Genomic DNA, 17,670 nt, shown 5'->3' with positions numbered 1-17,670 from the left:
TTATTTTTTATCGTATTCTGTTTGTGTTGTGTTGTGTCGGTACTCGTATTATCTTTTAACCTGCCCATTGTACAGCACTTTGGCTACCCCTGTGGTACATTTTAAATGTGCTTTATAAATAAAGTTGATTTGATTGTTGACAAGTTAAAGGTGTTTAAAGATAATACAGGCATGTTTAACACATATAGTTAATATTGTTAACAAGTTAAAGATGTTTAAAGATAATGCAAGCATGTTTAACACATACAGATTCCTTTCTTTCATGAAGACAAGAATATAAATTGGTGTATTACCTGATTCTGATGACTTGCTTTGACAGGAATCAGACAGTGGTGCTGATAACGTCCGCATTTTCAAATGGAGGAGAAAAAAGTCCTCTTTTCTGTCCAATACCACATGAAAGTGGTTGGTTTTTGGCATTTTATTTGTCCAGCTTCCATACTCTTTGTATACAGTGCACACTTTACAAGAAATACATTGGCGGCAAACTCCGTAGCTTGCTAGCTTGTGCACGGCAGCTTTCTGAGACTCTTATGTTGTTAGTGCAGGCAGGATGAAGCAGCGCTTTTATTGTGCAACTGTGCGGTCGGTCTTTGGAGTTTTGACGACAGGTACGGCGCCAGAGTCTGTTGAAATAAAAAGTGTTTCTCGCCTTCCTGTCTGTAATTTTTTCTTAATAATGAGCTGGCAGCAGCCAGCGTCATCTCAGAAGACCCTCGGGTGCCGTAAATGTCAATCAAGTGACGAAAGTGACGTCATAGTGAAGATTTATGATCGCTCATTTTGAGGACTATTTTTTTAATGCCTGGCTGGCGATCGACTGACACACCCTCCGTGATCGACCGGGAGCTCGCGATCGACGTAATGAGCACCCCTGATCTAAGATAAACTAGGCTATGCTAATTGTTAGGCTCAACTAAGATATATATATTACATATACACAAATATTTACATTTTAATTGTCTCTATTTTTCACAATTACTAATTATATTAAACAAAAATAGCTTTTTTTGTCAGTGGAATTTGTCACTTGCAATTTGCATACACGTTATGATAGAATGTACTTTCTTTGCATAGCTAACGTTCGCTATGCAAATCGCTACCAACACAAAGCTAATGCGCGGATTACGCATGAGTGTAGTTCACGTCGTTATGTACTAAAAGCTGTAAGATATAATTCCTGAAACACCTTGGAAAGTTAGCGTCCTCGATGCATGCGCGTAAAGATTGTGAACAGCGCTTTAAGGGTTAACAACATAAGTGGGGGGAAAGTTTAAGATGTTTTACGGCATGACACATGTATTAAAACTTTTTTTTTTTTTTTATCATTATTTGAAACTGGGTGGTGCCGCAAGTCATTGGGTGTAGTTATTTATTTATTTGGACTATGACCACATATGTAAACATGCTAAACAATGGGAAGCGAAAGAGACGTAAGCGGTGCGCTCGGAAGAAGAAGCGGGGGTGTCGGGCGGGGCTAACAACAAAGCTAAATGCTTTGTTGTTAGCGGGGCTAACGAAAAAGCTAAATGCTAATCCACAAAGAAGCGCTAATAAGGAGTCTGTTAAGCTAGAACTAGCCAGCGCCAGGCGGGATAATCCCTGCACACATAGCAATTCTTCTAGAATAATATACAACTCACATAATGTTTTTTCTGCGTCAGAGGTGGACATGCATTTTACTGAGGTGGCAAACAATCTAAAAATTCCTGTCATATCAATTCCTAGATATGGTCGAAATTATTTAAAGTGCACTATGCATAATAAACGTAACATTATTAATATTGCTACTACGGATACTTTCAACAAAAACTCCTCAAAACAGCCCACTACCTATAATATGGGCTTTTTAAACATAAGGTCATTGTCTTCCAAAACGTTATTAGTTAATGAAGTCATCAGAGACAACAATCTTGATGTCGTTGGTTTAGCCGAGACCTGGCTCAAACCAGACGAATTTTTTGCGCTGGGTGAGGCGTCTCCTCCTGGCTATGCGGGAACGCATATTGCCCGCCCCATTAAAAGGGGTGGGGGTGTTGCACTAATATACAACAAAAACTTTAGCCTTACCTCGGACCTAAATAATAAATATAACTCGTTTGAGGTGCTCACTATGAGGTTTGTCACACCGCTGCCTCTCCACCTGGCTGTCATCTACCGCCCCCCTGGGCCCTATTCGGACTTTATCAATGAATTTTCAGAGTTCGTTGCTGATCTAGTGACGCACGCCGACAATATAATCATAATGGGAGACTTTAACATCCATATGAATACCCCATCGGACCCTCCATGCGTGGCGCTCCAGACTATAATTGATAGCTGTGGTCTTACACAAATAATAAATGAACCCACGCATCGCAACGGTAATACGATAGATCTAGTGCTTGTCAGGGGTGTCACCACCTCTAAAGTTACGATACTCCCGTACACTAAAGTAATGTCCGATCATTACCTTATAAAATTCGAAGTTCGGACTCATTGTCAACAAACTAATAATAATAATAATAACTACTATAGCAGCCGCAACATTAATACTGCCACAACGACGACTCTTACTGACCTACTGCCTTCAGTAATGGCACCTTTCCCAAATTATGTGGGCTCTATTGATAACCTCACTAACAACTTTAACGACGCCCTGCGCGACACCATTGATATTGTAGCACCGCTAAAGCTAAAAAGGGCCCCTAAAAGGCGTACCCCATGGTTTACAGAAGAAACTAAAGCCCAGAAATTATCATGTAGAAAGCTGGAACGCAAATGGCGTGCGACTAAACTTGAGGTTTTCCATCAAGCATGGAGTGATAGTTTAATAACTTATAAACGCATGCTTACCTCAGCTAAAGCTAAATATTACTCAAATCTCATCCACCTCAACAAAAATGATCCTAAATTTTTGTTTAGTACAGTAGCATCGCTAACCCAACAAGGGACTCCTCCCAGTAGCTCCACCCACTCAGCAGATGACTTTATGAATTTCTTTAATAAGAAAATTGAACTCATCAGAAAAGAGATTAAAGACAATGCATCCCAGCCACAACTGGGTTCTATTAACACAAATATGACTGTATATACGACGGACATTGCCCTCCAAAATAGTTTCTCTCTCTTTGATGAAATAACATTGGAGGAATTGTTAAAATGTGTAAATGGGACAAAACAAACAACATGTTTACTTGACCCAATTCCTGGGAAACTTATCAAGGAGCTTTTTGTTTTATTAGGTCCATCAGTGTTAAATATTATAAACCTATCACTTTCCTCTGGTACTGTTCCTCTAGCATTCAAAAAAGCGGTTATTCATCCTCTACTCAAAAGACCTAACCTCGATCCTGACCTCATGGTGAACTACCGGCCGGTGTCCCACCTACCGTTTATCTCGAAAATTCTCGAAAAAATTGTCGCACAGCAGCTAAATGAACACTTAGTGACTAACAATCTCTGTGAACCTTTTCAATCCGGTTTCAGGGCAAATCACTCTACGGAGACAGCCCTCGCAAAAATGACTAATGATCTATTGCTGACGATGGATTCTGATGCTTCATCTATGTTGCTGCTTCTTGATCTTAGCGCCGCTTTCGATACTGTTGATCATAATATTTTATTAGAGCGTATCAAAACGCGTATCGGGATGTCAGACTTAGCCTTGTCTTGGTTTAACTCTTATCTTACTGACAGGATGCAGTGTGTCTCCCATAACAATGTGACCTCGGACTATGTTAAGGTAACGTGCGGAGTTCCCCAGGGTTCAGTTCTTGGCCCTGCACTCTTTAGTATTTACATGCTGCCGCTAGGTGACATTATACGCAAATACGGTGTTAGCTTTCACTGTTATGCTGATGACACCCAACTCTACATGCCCCTAAAGCTGACCAACACGCCGGATTGTAGTCAGCTGGAGGCGTGTCTTAATGAAATTAAACAATGGATGTCCGCTAACTTTTTGCAACTCAACGCTAAGAAAACGGAAATGCTGATTATCGGTCCTGCTCAACACCAACATCTATTTAATAATACCACCTTAACATTTGACAACCAAACAATTAAACAAGGCGACTCGGTAAAGAATCTGGGTATTATCTTCGACCCAACTCTCTCGTTTGAGTCACACATTAAGAGTGTTACTAAAACGGCCTTCTTTCATCTCCGTAATATCGCTAAAATTCGTTCCATTTTGTCCACAAGCGATGCTGAGATCATTATCCATGCGTTCGTTACATCTCGTCTCGATTACTGTAACGTATTATTTTCGGGCCTCCCTATGTCTAGCATTAAAAGATTACAGATGGTACAAAATGCGGCTGCTAGACTTTTGACAAAAACAAGAAAGTTTGATCATATTACGCCTATACTGGCTCACTTGCACTGGCTTCCTGTGTACCTAAGATGCGACTTTAAGGTTTTACTACTTACGTATAAAATACTACACGGTCAAGCTCCTGCCTACCTTGACGATTGTATTGTACCATATGTCCCGGCAAGAAATCTGCGTTCAAAGAACTCCGGCTTATTAGTGATTCCCAGAGCCCAAAAAAAGTCTGCGGGCTATAGAGCGTTTTCTATTCGGGCTCCAATACTATGGAATGCCCTCCCGGTAAAAGTTAGAGATGCTACCTCAGTAGAAGCATTTAAGTCTCATCTTAAAACTCATTTGTATACTCTAGCCTTTAAATAGACTCCCTTTTTAGACCAGTTGATCTGCCGTTTCTTTTCTTTTCTTTTCTACTCTGCTCCGGGGTGGACCGCTAGCCTGTCCATCAGATGGGGACATCTCTACGCTGCTGACCCGTCTCCACTCGGGATGGTTCCCGCTGGCCCCACCATGGACTGGACTTTCGCTGATGTGTTGGACTTTCACAATATTATATCAGACCCACTCGACACCGAGGATGTCGTTGTGGCTTGTACAGCCCTTTGAGACACTAGTGATTTAGGGCTATATAAATAAACATTGATTGATTGATTGAAGTGGACTGTGTGCGTGTGTGTGTGTGTGTTCTTGTATGTCTACCCTTCTTGAGACAACAAGGAAAAGTAGCTTCCATATGAGGAGGTGTGAACAAGTTAGGACATAAGTCATGGTCCCAATACAGAAAACCATTGCATCTAATAGAGAATGTCTCATTTGCACCCCTGGTGGTGAAATCTATCAAAATGAGGGTGGTCCCAAAAAGGAGGGATTTTTCAAATTGACTGTGTATCGGTTTTAAAAGTGCTCCCCCTCTGGGCAACATATCACATAACAAGTGTGTGTAAAAATTTGAAGTGCTCCCCCTCTGGTCAACATATGTAATAACCAGTGTGTGTAAGAAATTGAAATGCACCCCCTTTGGCCACAATTTATAAAAAAAATAAAAATATATACACTACCGTTCAAAAGTTTGGGGTCACATTGAAATGTCCTTATTTTTGAAGGAAAAGCACTGTACTTTTCAATAAAGATAACTTTAAACTAGTCTTAACTTTAAAGAAATACACTCTATACATTGCTCATGTGGTAAATGACTATTCTAGCTGCAAATGTCTGGTTTTTGGTGCAATATCTACATAGGTGTATAGAGACCCATTTCCAGCAACTATCACTCCAGTGTTCTAATGGTACAATGTGTTTGCTCATTGGCTCAGAAGGCTAATTGATGATTAGAAAACCCTTGTGCAATCATGTTCACACATCTGAAAACAGTTTAGCTTGTTATAGAAGCTACAAAACTGACCTTCCTTTGAGCAGATTAAGTTTCTGGAGCATCACATTTGTGGGGTCAATTAAACGCTCAAAATGGCCAGAAAAAGAGAACTTTCATCGGAAACTCGACAGTCTATTCTTGTTCTTAGAAATTAAGGCTATTCCACAAAATTGTTTGGGTGACCCCAAACTTTTGAACGGTAGTGTATGTATATAGAGACATACTGTAATAACTTGAAGTAAATAATGAAGATTACAAACCAATTACAAACAAAAAATTCAAAAATAACTAAAAGCAGTGTTTTTCTCACAATGTGTCGACTTTTTTCCCTATAAAATTCGGAACAATTTCTCATATTCTCTCTGTTTCAGTAATATTGCAATATTTTCTCGTAAAGTTATTACTTTATGTAAAATTATTATGTTTTAATGCAAAATGGTGACATTTGTCATATTAAGTTCTGACTTGTATCACAATATTGCCATTTTTTTTGTTCTTGTAAAACAGTGACATTTTTTGAGTAAATTTATGACTTTTGTCATAATTTTGCCAAATAAAATTCAGATAATTATTATAATTATATTGCCAACATTTTACATTTTTCTTTTAAAATTGTGACTTGTCGACTCTTCATAAAAGTTTTTCTTGTAAAATTGCGATTGTTATTGCATAAAATTCCAACTTTTTTCTTGTAAAATTTTGACTTGCGTTGAGTAAAATTACGACTTTTATTATAATACTGCCAAAATTCTAAGTTTGCCTTGTGAAATTGTGACCTTTTTCTTGTGAAATTCCAAATAATTTTTCACAACAAGCTATTTTATATTTAAATACTATGTATATATTATTAATGTTGTAAATGCACATCTTTATATATCTAGAAAGGGTGGTCCTAAAGAGGCAGGCATTTTTCTCAGGTATCAAGAAGGTAACAACTAGAAGAATGTGTGTTTGCACGTGTGATGCGTGTTTTGAGCTTTCAAGAAGGCCGTACCAGGCACTAAATCACAATAAACTATTCTTAAGGAAATAGAATAGAATAGAAAATATACAAATATTAATAGTCACATAAACCATAAGCGCTCTATCCGTCTACAAACACAAATGTACGGTTGGCTTTTTTAAAACCTCATTCTGTAGTTGAACCTAAACTAACATATTTTAAAACATGATTAATACATTTAAGACTTTCTAAATTGAAGAATATTAATATTAAAGAAACAATAGCAAAAAACAAAGTTAAGAGTAATAAAAGTACTGCCAACACAACTCATTCAGGATTGTTTCTAGTACAACATTTCACAAATAAAACAAAAAAATGTTGAATTGTTCTTCCTGGTTAAGTCACATGAATGCTGGCCACTTGTTGCTAGGCAGCATTTTGAATTGGCACAATAAAACTATTTTTCGTATTTCAGTCACACCTACTATACTGTTTGGTAAGTATAAATTATTAGCAAAATGTTCATACAGTATAAAGTTGGCATTTATTCAGTACTTGAACCACTGCTCTGTATTCCATATAAAATACATCCAGTGGTACACAGCCTTTTTTGTCCAACAATTTTTAATACAAAACTGGCAATAACAAACTAACCGATACGACTAAACACTGTGTATGGCCTTTTAGGCTAAGCTAAGGTAGGCTAGGCTAATGGTTAGGCTAAACCAAGGTAGGCTGGGCTAATAAATAGGCTAAACAAAGATAGGCTAGGATAGACTAGGCTAGGCTAATAGTTGGGCTAAACTAAGATAGGCTAGGCTAATAAGGAAAAACGAATATATGCTAGACTATGCTAATGAGGCTAAATTTAAGCTCGGCGTAGCTAATATTAAGGCTAAACTAAGATAGGATAAGCAAATGATTAGGCCAAACTAAGACAGGATAGGCTAATAATTAGGCTAAACAAAGATAACACTTCACTTTCTATAGTCAGGCAAGATTTTGGTGTAGGTAAAGATGAAATATTCCATATATTTTATTGAAATCTTGTCTGACTAAAAGAAACTAAAAAGTGACAAAAAATTAAAATACATCAATTAACCTCTTTGAGAAAAATAAGTTTAGATAGTCACACTATTAGCCTAGACTAAGCTAAGATAGGCCAGGGTAATATTGAAGCAAATCTAAGAAACTAAGCTATAGGCTATGCTAACAGTTAAGAATAAATAATCTTAACTTAAAGATAGTTAAGAAAAACTAAGGTAAACTAAGCTAAAAGTTAGGCTAAACTAAGACAGGCTAGGCTAATAATCAGGCGAATCTAAGATTCTAATTTTCAGTTGTTTCTAGCCAGACAAGATTTCGGTAAACTAAGATAAGATAGGCTAGGTGAATAGCATGGCTAAGCTAAAACAGGCTAGGCTAGGCTAATAGTTACACTAAGCTCAAATAGGCTAGGCCAGGGGTGCTCACACTTTTTCTGCAGGCAAGCTACTTTTCAATTGATCAAGTCGTGGGGATCTACCTCATTCATATGTATAATTTATATCTACTTATTCATGAAATATATGTTTTTGTTAATAAGTTAAAAGTGTTTAATGATAATGCAAGCATGTTTAACACATATAGTTAATATTGTTAATAAATTAAAGGTGTTTAATGATAATACAAAAATTTGTACACTAGGAGCTGAGTTTTCTCCATAAAGTTTTTAAACGACTGAAATATGTCCTCTCCTCGCGTCTGTTCTTTCATGGGCAATACTGTTAATAGCTCTTCTTTTGTAGTGATATCACTAAACACCATACGAATGAAAATGCACATCTGGGCTGTGACACTCACGTCCGTAGATTCGTCCAACTGCAGTGAGAAACACTCGCAATCTCCGACGTCCGTCCAAAGTTGCTGGGTTAAATCCTCAGCCATGGCTTCACAGCGCCGTGTAACTGTACATCTTGACAGCTGGAGAGCTTTGATCGAAGATAATATTTCTGCCTTATTTTTAAAGTCTCGGAACAATGAGTCAGCTGCTTCAACGAATGCCTCCTTTACCATCTCTCCGTCTTGGAAGGACTTCTTGTTATTAACGATGATGTGACTCACCCGGAACGATGCTTCGGTGGCGACTTTCGCTTTTGAAGTTTGTTGCGTGTGAAAAAAAAGTCCTCCTCCCATTCCGTATGAAAGTGATAAGTTTTTGGTCCAGCTCCCCCACTCATTTTTATACCCTTAAGAGAAAAAACCGAGGGCTGAAAATTGGCGGTAACCTCGCTGACAAGCTTGTTAGTTTTGCTGCACTGAGCGCCGTTGTTTGCGCATGCGCAGTGACCTAAGTGTCAGAAAAACGCAGATGTCATCTGACTGGCTGCCCTGTTCATCAATCAAAAGACGGGATGGATGATAGGCTGGCGTCAATTTTTTATTTTTAATGTAATGCAAATTTTTTTTTTTTTTAATGTAATGCGATCTACCAATACTACCTTTGCGATCGACTGGTAGATCGCGATCGACGTATTGAGCACCCCTGGGCTAGGCTAAGCTAATACTTAATAATAGATAAGCTATGCTAAGCTAATAGTTAGGCCAAACTAAGATTGGTTTGGCTAATAATTAGGCTAAACTAAGATAAACTAGGCTAGGCTAGTAGGCAAAACTAAGATAATACTTTTCAGTTTCTTCTAGACAGACAAGATGTCGGTATAGTATAAATTGTAAAATATTCCGTACTGAAATCTTGTTAGAATATAAGAAACTGAAAAGTAAATCGGAAGATATAATTTGAACCTTATTGAATAAACCAAGATAAACTACTGTAGGCTAATTGCACGCTAAACTAGGACAAACTAGGCTAGATTAATTGTTATCCTAAACTAAGATAGACTAGGCTACGCTAATTATTGATTTAATCTAAAATAAACTATGGTGACCTCAGCTGTTTTTAAAAAACACCTAACATGAAGTAATTTTCTCTGTATTAGTAATAAACACCGATAAATGACATGACAGTATTTTTACTCAAAGAAAATAATGCAATGTATGTCGTCTGTTCCAGAGTCAAACTGTGGATATAAACCCATTAAATTACTGCACTTTTTTGTTGTTTTGTTTTTACATTACCAACATTAAAAACTGGACATTTACAGAAGGTTAGTCGACTCCACTGGCACACAAGTGTAAAGAGAAACTATTTTAAGTAGGGGTGTCAAAAAAATATTTTCAAATGAATCGCGATTCTAATTTGTAACAATTCCTAATCCATCCATCAATCCATTTTCTACCGCTTGTCCCTTTTTTGGGATTAAAATAAATAAATAATCTATTTAATTTAATCTGTCCCGTTTAGCCACTCAGGCAAATCATATCGTTGATGGAGATGATCATATCTGCTGTACAGATTTACTTTACAAAAGAGAAGTGTTGCCTTATTTGTATTTAACTTTAAAAATGTTTGGGTAGAGTTTTATTAAACAAAACCAGTTTTATTTTAAGTAATATATACATTGATTAGCGCTATTTTGTATCTATTTTATGTAGTTAATCATAGAACCGGCACCAAAAAGTATTCATTTTGAATCGAGAATCGATTCGGAATCGATTTGTCACCCCTAACAAATCGAATCGAATCGTGCGGTGCCCAAAGATTCACAAGTATAAATAGAAGCATTACTACTTTTCTCTCATGTTAAATATGTATCCGACAACTGTATTGAAAGTGTGTTGACCAAAATGCTAGATTTAAAGGCCTACTGAAATGAATTTTTTTTATTTAAACGGGAATAGCAGATCCATTCTATGTGTCATACTTGATCATTTCGCGATATTGCCATATTTTTGCTGAAAGGATTTAGTGGAGAAAATCGACGATAAAGTTCGCAACTTTTGCTCGCTGATAAAAAAAAGCCTTGCCTGTACCGGAAGTAGCGTGATGTCACAGGAGCTAGTATTCCTCACAATTCCCCGTTGTTTACAATGGAGCGAGAGATTCGGAGTGACAAAGCGACGATTACCCCATTAATTTGAGCGAGGATGAAAGATTTGTAGATGAGGAACATTACAGTGAAGGACTAGAGAGGCAGTGATGGACGTATCTTTTTTCGCTCTGACCGTAACTTAGGATGGACATTTAAAGTGACTTTTATCTCCACGACAATACATCGGTGACACACTTAGCTACTGAGCTAACGTGATAGCATCGTTCTCAAATGAAGATAGAAACAAAACAAATAAACCCCTGACTGGAAGGATAGACAGAAGATCAACAATACTATTAAACCATGTACATGTAACTACACGGTTAAAAATTCTCAGCCTGGTAAGGCTTAACAATGCTGTTGCTAACGACGCTAAGGCTAATTTAGCAACTTAACAACCGGACCTCACAGAACTATGATAAAAACATTAGCGCTCCACCTACACCAGCCAGCCCTCATCTTCCCATCAACTGCCGTGCTCACCTGCGTTCCAGCGATCGACGGCGCGACGAAGGACTTCATCCGTGGGTTTGGCGGCAAGCATCGGCAAGGCGTAGTAAGTAGTCCTTGTGTTGCTGTAAGTAATTGGAATTGGGGGTTAAATCACCAAAAATGACTCCCGGGCGCGGCTACGCTGCTGCCCACTGCTCCCCTCACCTCCCAGGGGGTGATCAAGGGGATGGGTCAAATGCAGAGGACAAATTTCACCACACCTAGTGTGTGTGTGACAATCATTGGTACTTTAACTTTAATTTAATTATTGTACTTAGCCGCTAATACATCGATCGATCCCACCTACAACGTTCTTCTTTGCAGCCTCCATTGTTCATTAAACAAATTGCAAAAGATTCACCAACACAGATGTCCAGAATACTGTGGAATTTTGTCGAAGAAAACAAGAGGTTTTTGTATCGGGTCGATGGGGTACAACCACTTCCGTGGATTTTGTGACGTCACGCGCATAAATCATATCCAAAGGAGTTTTTCAACCGGAAGTGTGGCGGGAATTTTAAAATTGCACTTTATAAGTTAACCCGGCCGTATTGGCATGTGTTTCAATGTTAAGATTTCATCATTGATATATAAACTATCAGACTGCATGGTCGGTAGTAGTGGGTTTCAGTAGGCCTTTAGACAGTTTAGAAGTCATTAGCTTGAATGCTAATGAGCTGTGTGTCTCCAAGAAGCGCTATAGAGTACTTTTTGCACTTTTTACTATTACACTGTAACTCTGCACTTGTCCAAATTAATAAACGCCATACAGGTGGTCCTTGTTTGTCGCGGTTAACTTGTTCTAGGCCCGACCATAGCAACCAAATTCACGCTAAATAGGACAATTATCATTAAATCAAATATGTTCATAGCTAAAGCATAAAAAAATGATTGCCATTCTAAATTAGATTTAACATAAAGGTCTCTAAACATGACATAACACCTATGTTTCGACCATTAGCTTTGTTGTTAGCGTTACTCACGTCAAAGGCTCACCAATGTCATGTGGAGGAAATTATGTCGAAGATGAAGTGCATCTCCAATTAGCTGCTGATAGCTGTTAGCAATCTTGTTAGCCTTCGGTGGCGCATCAAGTCCCGTACGTCTCGCATCTCGTGTTTTGATATCACTTTTGTCACAGTGAAAATGTTTTATTGATGAGGCAGGTGTCAAAGATGAACAATAGAAGTGGTCTGCCAAAAGTTGGTTAACTTTTGATTGTCGCAGTTAAGAGGCAGTAGCTCCAAGAATAGCAGGTGTGTCGATGAAACGGAAGTTCCGCTTGGTAAATATCGCCATAAAATTATTTTTTAAAAAAGTAAGACAAATTTGGTACTGTAAACACATAAGACGTGCACTGTTTGTGTTGTGTTGTGCTTGCTCGTTTCTCTTGTGTTATCTTTTAACCTGCCCATTGTACAGCACTTTGGCTACCCCTGTGGTACATTTTTAAATGTGCTTTATAAATAAAGTTGATTTGATTTGACATACATAAGACTTAATTTAACACTTAAATTAGGATCTACATAAACAATATATAGAATATGCTTTAAAAATATATAATAAATCTGCAGTGTAGTAGTGTACACGCATTATTTGAAGCGGCATTACAACAACGTAACATTAAGGAGGACACAAAAGTTAGCAACACTAGCATTGCTACATGAGCGACATGCTAAGATTACACTGACCAAATAGCTACATACATCATGCTAGGTTAGCATATTCAACGACAGGAAACTAAATTATCAAAGTTACAGTTCCCACCTCTGAAGCTGACTGCCGAAAAACACATATATACATACACAGTACAGGCCAAAAGTTTGGACACCTTCTCATTCAAAGGGTTTTTTCTTTACGTAATATTTGAATGATGGTAAATGGGGCAGCACGGTGGCAGAGTTAGTGCGTCTGCATCACAATACGAAAGTCCTGGGTTTGATCCTGCACTCTGGATCTTTCTGCGTGGAGTTTGCATGTTCTCCCCGTGACTGTGTGGGTTCCCTCAGGGTACTCCGGCTTCCTCCCACCTCCAAAAACATGCACCTGGGGATAGGTTGATTGGCAACACTAAATTGACCCTAGTGTGTAAATGTGAGTGTGAATGTTGTCTGTCTGTGTTGGCCCTGTGATGAGGTGGCGACTTGTCCAGGGTGTACCCCGCCTTCCGCCCGAATGCAGCTGAGATAGGCTCCAGCACGTCCCGCGACCCCGAATGGGACAAGCGGTAGAAAATTGATGGATGGACTATATACTGTATATATAATATGTAAATATTACATATGTTATATTTTATATAGCTACTATGGTACATTTTTAGTCTACTTTATACCTGCATTACCCTTTCCATCCTTTGTAACTGAGCTACTGTGTGGAACAATTTCCCTAGTGAATCAATAAAGTTTGTCTAAGTTTAGGTACATTACACAATTATGGCCACATTTCACAGAGCAGTATCAAAAATAAACATGCATTCAATAAATCAAATCTATTATATACCGGTACATCACTTGATACATACTCATCTCATTAGCTATTCAATGTAATGTCAAAATTCCCAATTCCTGGCATTAAACCAAGTTTTAATCAAGCTATCACTTTCATGTTGAAGCAACAGGTTTGTGCTTTTATTTGTTTGAGGACAATTACAAACTGCAATGCCAAATCAGAGTCATTTGCAGGAAGACTCTAACAACAAAATGGACCAACTAAAAAGAAAACTTGGAGGTTCTTTCAACTTTATACATCTTGGTAAAATGTTCGGCTATAACGTAACCGTAAATCAGACCCTCATTTAGGGTATAAATACGAAAGTTAAGCTAGCATGTAGCATTATATTGACTTTGGATTGACGCTGCCGCCATTTAACATATAATGAAGGAAAATGTTGACTTACGGCTGACAAAGGGTCTAAATAAAAGATGAAGAGGGTGTTTGTTCCTAGTTGGATAAAGTTGGTCATAAAAACGCCAAACCGAGCACAGCAACAACAGTGATTGGCGACAGCCGGGGATGAGGATGATTGACAGGTGGAAACGGAATTCAAAGGGGCCGCGTCAATTGCGTCAACCGGAAGTGTGACGTCACCGCGTTTCCTCACTATTGCAAAGCACAATAATAAAAACTATTGGCTAAGTTTTATATTCATAAATGTAAGTTTCTCAATACACGACCTGTTTTTTGTGCCTTTAAAAAATAATTTGAACTGTACGTTAAAACAGTGGTCCCCAACCACCCGGTCTGTGGATCGATTGGTACCGGGCCGCACAATAATTGGGGGCGGGGGGCGTGGTTGGGGGCGTGGTTAAGAGGGGAGGAGTATATTTACAGCTAGAATTCACCAAGTCAAGTATTTCATATATATATATATATATATATATATATATATATATATATATATATATATATATATATATATATATATATATATATATATATATATATATATATATTTATCCTGAAAATATGCAAACAAAACTGTGTTTAGATAATTGATACTTCAAACTTGCATAAATAAATCTCAAGGAATATAACATAACTTGGCTTCTGAGAGAAATTTAATGAATAAAATGCTAAAGTTGTTGATAAACAAGCAATTATTTTAATAATTAAATATGGTCATTTTAAATGAATTATTATGATCATTTAAAATTAATTATTTCAAATATGTTTATTTTAATGTATAATTCTATGGCTGGATGTAATAAGGAGTCAGAAAAGATACAAATAAAAATACAATTAATGTTGATGTTTTTAGCAAAATATAGTTAAAATGTATTTAGTTTTTTGTTTTTTTTTAATTAATAAATATATTTATTTTTAGGTAAGATAAACATAATAATACAATTTATCTGTAGTCTGGATGATTTAGTTCTTGTCACCCTGTTGTCCTCCCGTCTCTTCCCCAAGGATGGCTCCATGAGCTGGGCAAACGCCTTGAGATGCCCTACGTCAACAACACTGTCGGCGGCCCGTCGGTGCGCAGCTCGTACATGGGTACGTATGGAATAACGTGATTGGGCAGGCACGCTGTTTATATCGTGGGAAAGCGGACGTGAAAAAAGGCTTTCCTCACTCAGGCTGTCCTCACTCAGGTCCGCATGTAGCTGAAATCGGGAGATTTTCGGGAGAATATTTGTCCCGGGAAGTTTTCGGGAGAGGTGCTGAATTTCGGGAGTCTCCCGGAAAATTTGGGAGGGTTGGCAAGTATGCAGTCATTCACACTCACACTCACTGACACTCACACTCATACGTGATTTTATTTTTTTATGACCGAAAAAAAAACAACCCCGTCTGTGGGGCAAATTTTCAAGCGTTGACCGGTCCGCAGTTACAAAAAGGTTGGTCTCCCAAGACAAACAGGTCCTAGGTGAGGGATCAGACAAAGAGCAGCTCGAAGACCTCCATGAAAAATAAAAAAACCAAGGACCCAGATTTCCCTCGCCCGGACGCGGGTCACCGGGGCCCCCCTCTGGAGCCAGGCCCGGAGGTGGGGCACGATGGCGAGCGCCTGGTGGCCGGGCCTGTCCCCATGGGGCCCGGCCGGGCACAGCCCGAAGAGGTAACGTGGGTCCCCCCTCCAATGGGCTCACCACCCATAGCAGGGGTCATAGAGGTCGGGTGCAGTGTGAGCTGGACTGAGCTTGGCGGTCCAATCCTCGGCTACATAAGCTAGTTCTTGGGACGTGTGAAAAAGATATCACATACAAACAATAAAATGTAAATAATAATGCCACCACTGACAAAAACTGTAAATATCTTGATTAGAGACTTTTGTTTATATTCCCACTTTTAAAAATGCAAATCCATCCATTTCCTACCGCTTGTCCCTCAAATGTCAGGTAGAATTTGTAAATTTGACATTTATTTTATTTTGAAGGAAGCGTATTTGCGGGGTTATCGCTCAATTGGCTCGCCCTGAACACAAAAGCAATGATCTCGTTCCTGATTGGCTGCATTCATGACTTAATTGGCCCCGCCCACTCCTTTAAAAAAACAAAAAACAAAAAAGACGTCATCCTATTTCGTCCACGATGCCTCCGGCGGTTCCCAAACCCGCGGACACCTTCTACGAGCCTCTGACGGAGGACGTGGAAGATCTCCTCGGCCGCTTCCAGCAGAAAGACTCCATCCGCTTCGACGTCTTCTCGGCCGTCTGGAGAGACATGCGCTTCTCCGACGTCTTCCGCGGCGTCCTCGGCATGAGCGACACGCGGAAGTTCAGCAAGGCGGCCATGGCCACGGCTGTCAAGTACTTCCTGCCCCCCTACTGCCTCCACGTCCGGGTGGGGGGTCTCTACCTGATGTACGCCTTCTACCACACGCAGCTCGCCGTCCCGCCCGTGTCGATCCGCCTGGCCCTCGGGGATTGGGACCACATTCAGAGCTTCCTGCAGAAGTTGGCGGTCTGCGGTCACCTGGACGTGGTCTACGTCTTCCGGTCCCTGGTCTCCTCCAAGGCCTTCCACTACACCGCCATGCCGATTTTGCTCACCTTCCAGAAGTCCAAGCGGCAGAGCAAGACACTGTGCAGGGAGATGCTGGCGAGGACCACCGCGGTGATGGAGCTCCTCACCGAGGACTTCCTGGCGGAGGTCACCAACGTCCAGACCGTCTACGAGAAGATGAAGCAGGAAGTGGCGGAGGTCCGCCTCCAGGCCGCCATGACTCACCCGCAGTTCGCCGCGCGCTTGAAGGGAAGTTTGACTGACTTCATGGCGTGGCAGCAGAACACTTTCCACCCGGGAAAAGACGAGAAGCCCGCCTGTGATGACGACGACAGCCGCAGCAGAGCCCGTTTAATGGCGGCCATCAAGAAGAAAAGCTATGGACGCAAAGAAGGTGGACCCAAGTCCGAGAGGCAGTTTCAGCAGGACGTAAACGCGGTGGACTCGTCCAGCTCAGAACCAGAGCAGGGGGAAGACTGTGCCGACCCCCACCGGGTCAAGCCTCTCTCGCTGCGGGCCAGGACGTGGAAGAGTCTCGGGAAGAACACGGAGAAGTCCGAGCTGGCGCCGTGGCTGCTGAGCGCACCTGACCACGAGGGGGTGCCTTTGAGGCGGAAGTGGCATGGACGCTCCAAGCAATAACTGGTCACGTTTAAAAAAACATCCATTTTTCTACCGCTTGTCCCTTTGGGGGTTTGCGGGGGTGCTGGAGCCTATCTCAGCTGCATTCGGGCGAAAGGCAGGGTACACCCTGGACAAGTCGCCACCTCATCGCAGGGCCAACACCATAGTTGTATTATTGTTGTGCACTTTTTTTGTTTCATTCCAACTTTATTTTATTATTGAACAGAATTGATGTGCACGTTCATTTTGTTGCAAAATTATTTGTTAATGAATAAATGGATTAACAACTAATTGAGCAATAATTTGTGATATTAAATGCCAATACAGCAACTGGATTAGTGTTGTCCCGATACCAAAATCTATTTCAGTACTTTTCTAAATAAAGGGGACAACAAAAAATTGCATTTTTGGCTTTATTTAAAAAAATCTTACGGTACATTAAACAATTGTTTTTTATTGCAAGTGTGTCCTTAAATAAAATAGAGAGCATACAAGACTACTTGTCTTTT

The 17,670-nt window shown here is 39.7% G+C and overlaps 1 protein-coding gene across 1 annotated transcript; it reads left to right on the top strand.

Moving 5' to 3' along the window:
- Positions 1-16,099: 16,099 nt before the first annotated feature.
- Positions 16,100-17,642, top strand: LOC133645211 (snRNA-activating protein complex subunit 1-like). Its single transcript, XM_062040087.1, has one exon. It carries the CDS (start codon positions 16,124-16,126, stop codon positions 17,177-17,179), a length of 1,056 nt encoding a protein of 351 aa, XP_061896071.1. The 5' UTR covers positions 16,100-16,123; the 3' UTR covers positions 17,180-17,642.
- Positions 17,643-17,670: the final 28 nt, after the last annotated feature.

Source organism: Entelurus aequoreus, linkage group LG28 (assembly GCF_033978785.1).
Source record: "Entelurus aequoreus isolate RoL-2023_Sb linkage group LG28, RoL_Eaeq_v1.1, whole genome shotgun sequence".
Classification (NCBI taxonomy): Eukaryota; Metazoa; Chordata; class Actinopteri; order Syngnathiformes; family Syngnathidae; genus Entelurus; species Entelurus aequoreus.
The sequence above is the reverse complement of the archived record's forward strand: the minus strand, read 5'-3'. Positions and strand labels throughout refer to the sequence as shown.

Excerpts from the sequence above, each read along its gene's own strand:
- LOC133645211 (XM_062040087.1), top strand. The coding sequence starts at position 16,124 with ATGCCTCCGGCGGTTCCCAAACCCGCGGACACCTTCTACGAGCCTCTG.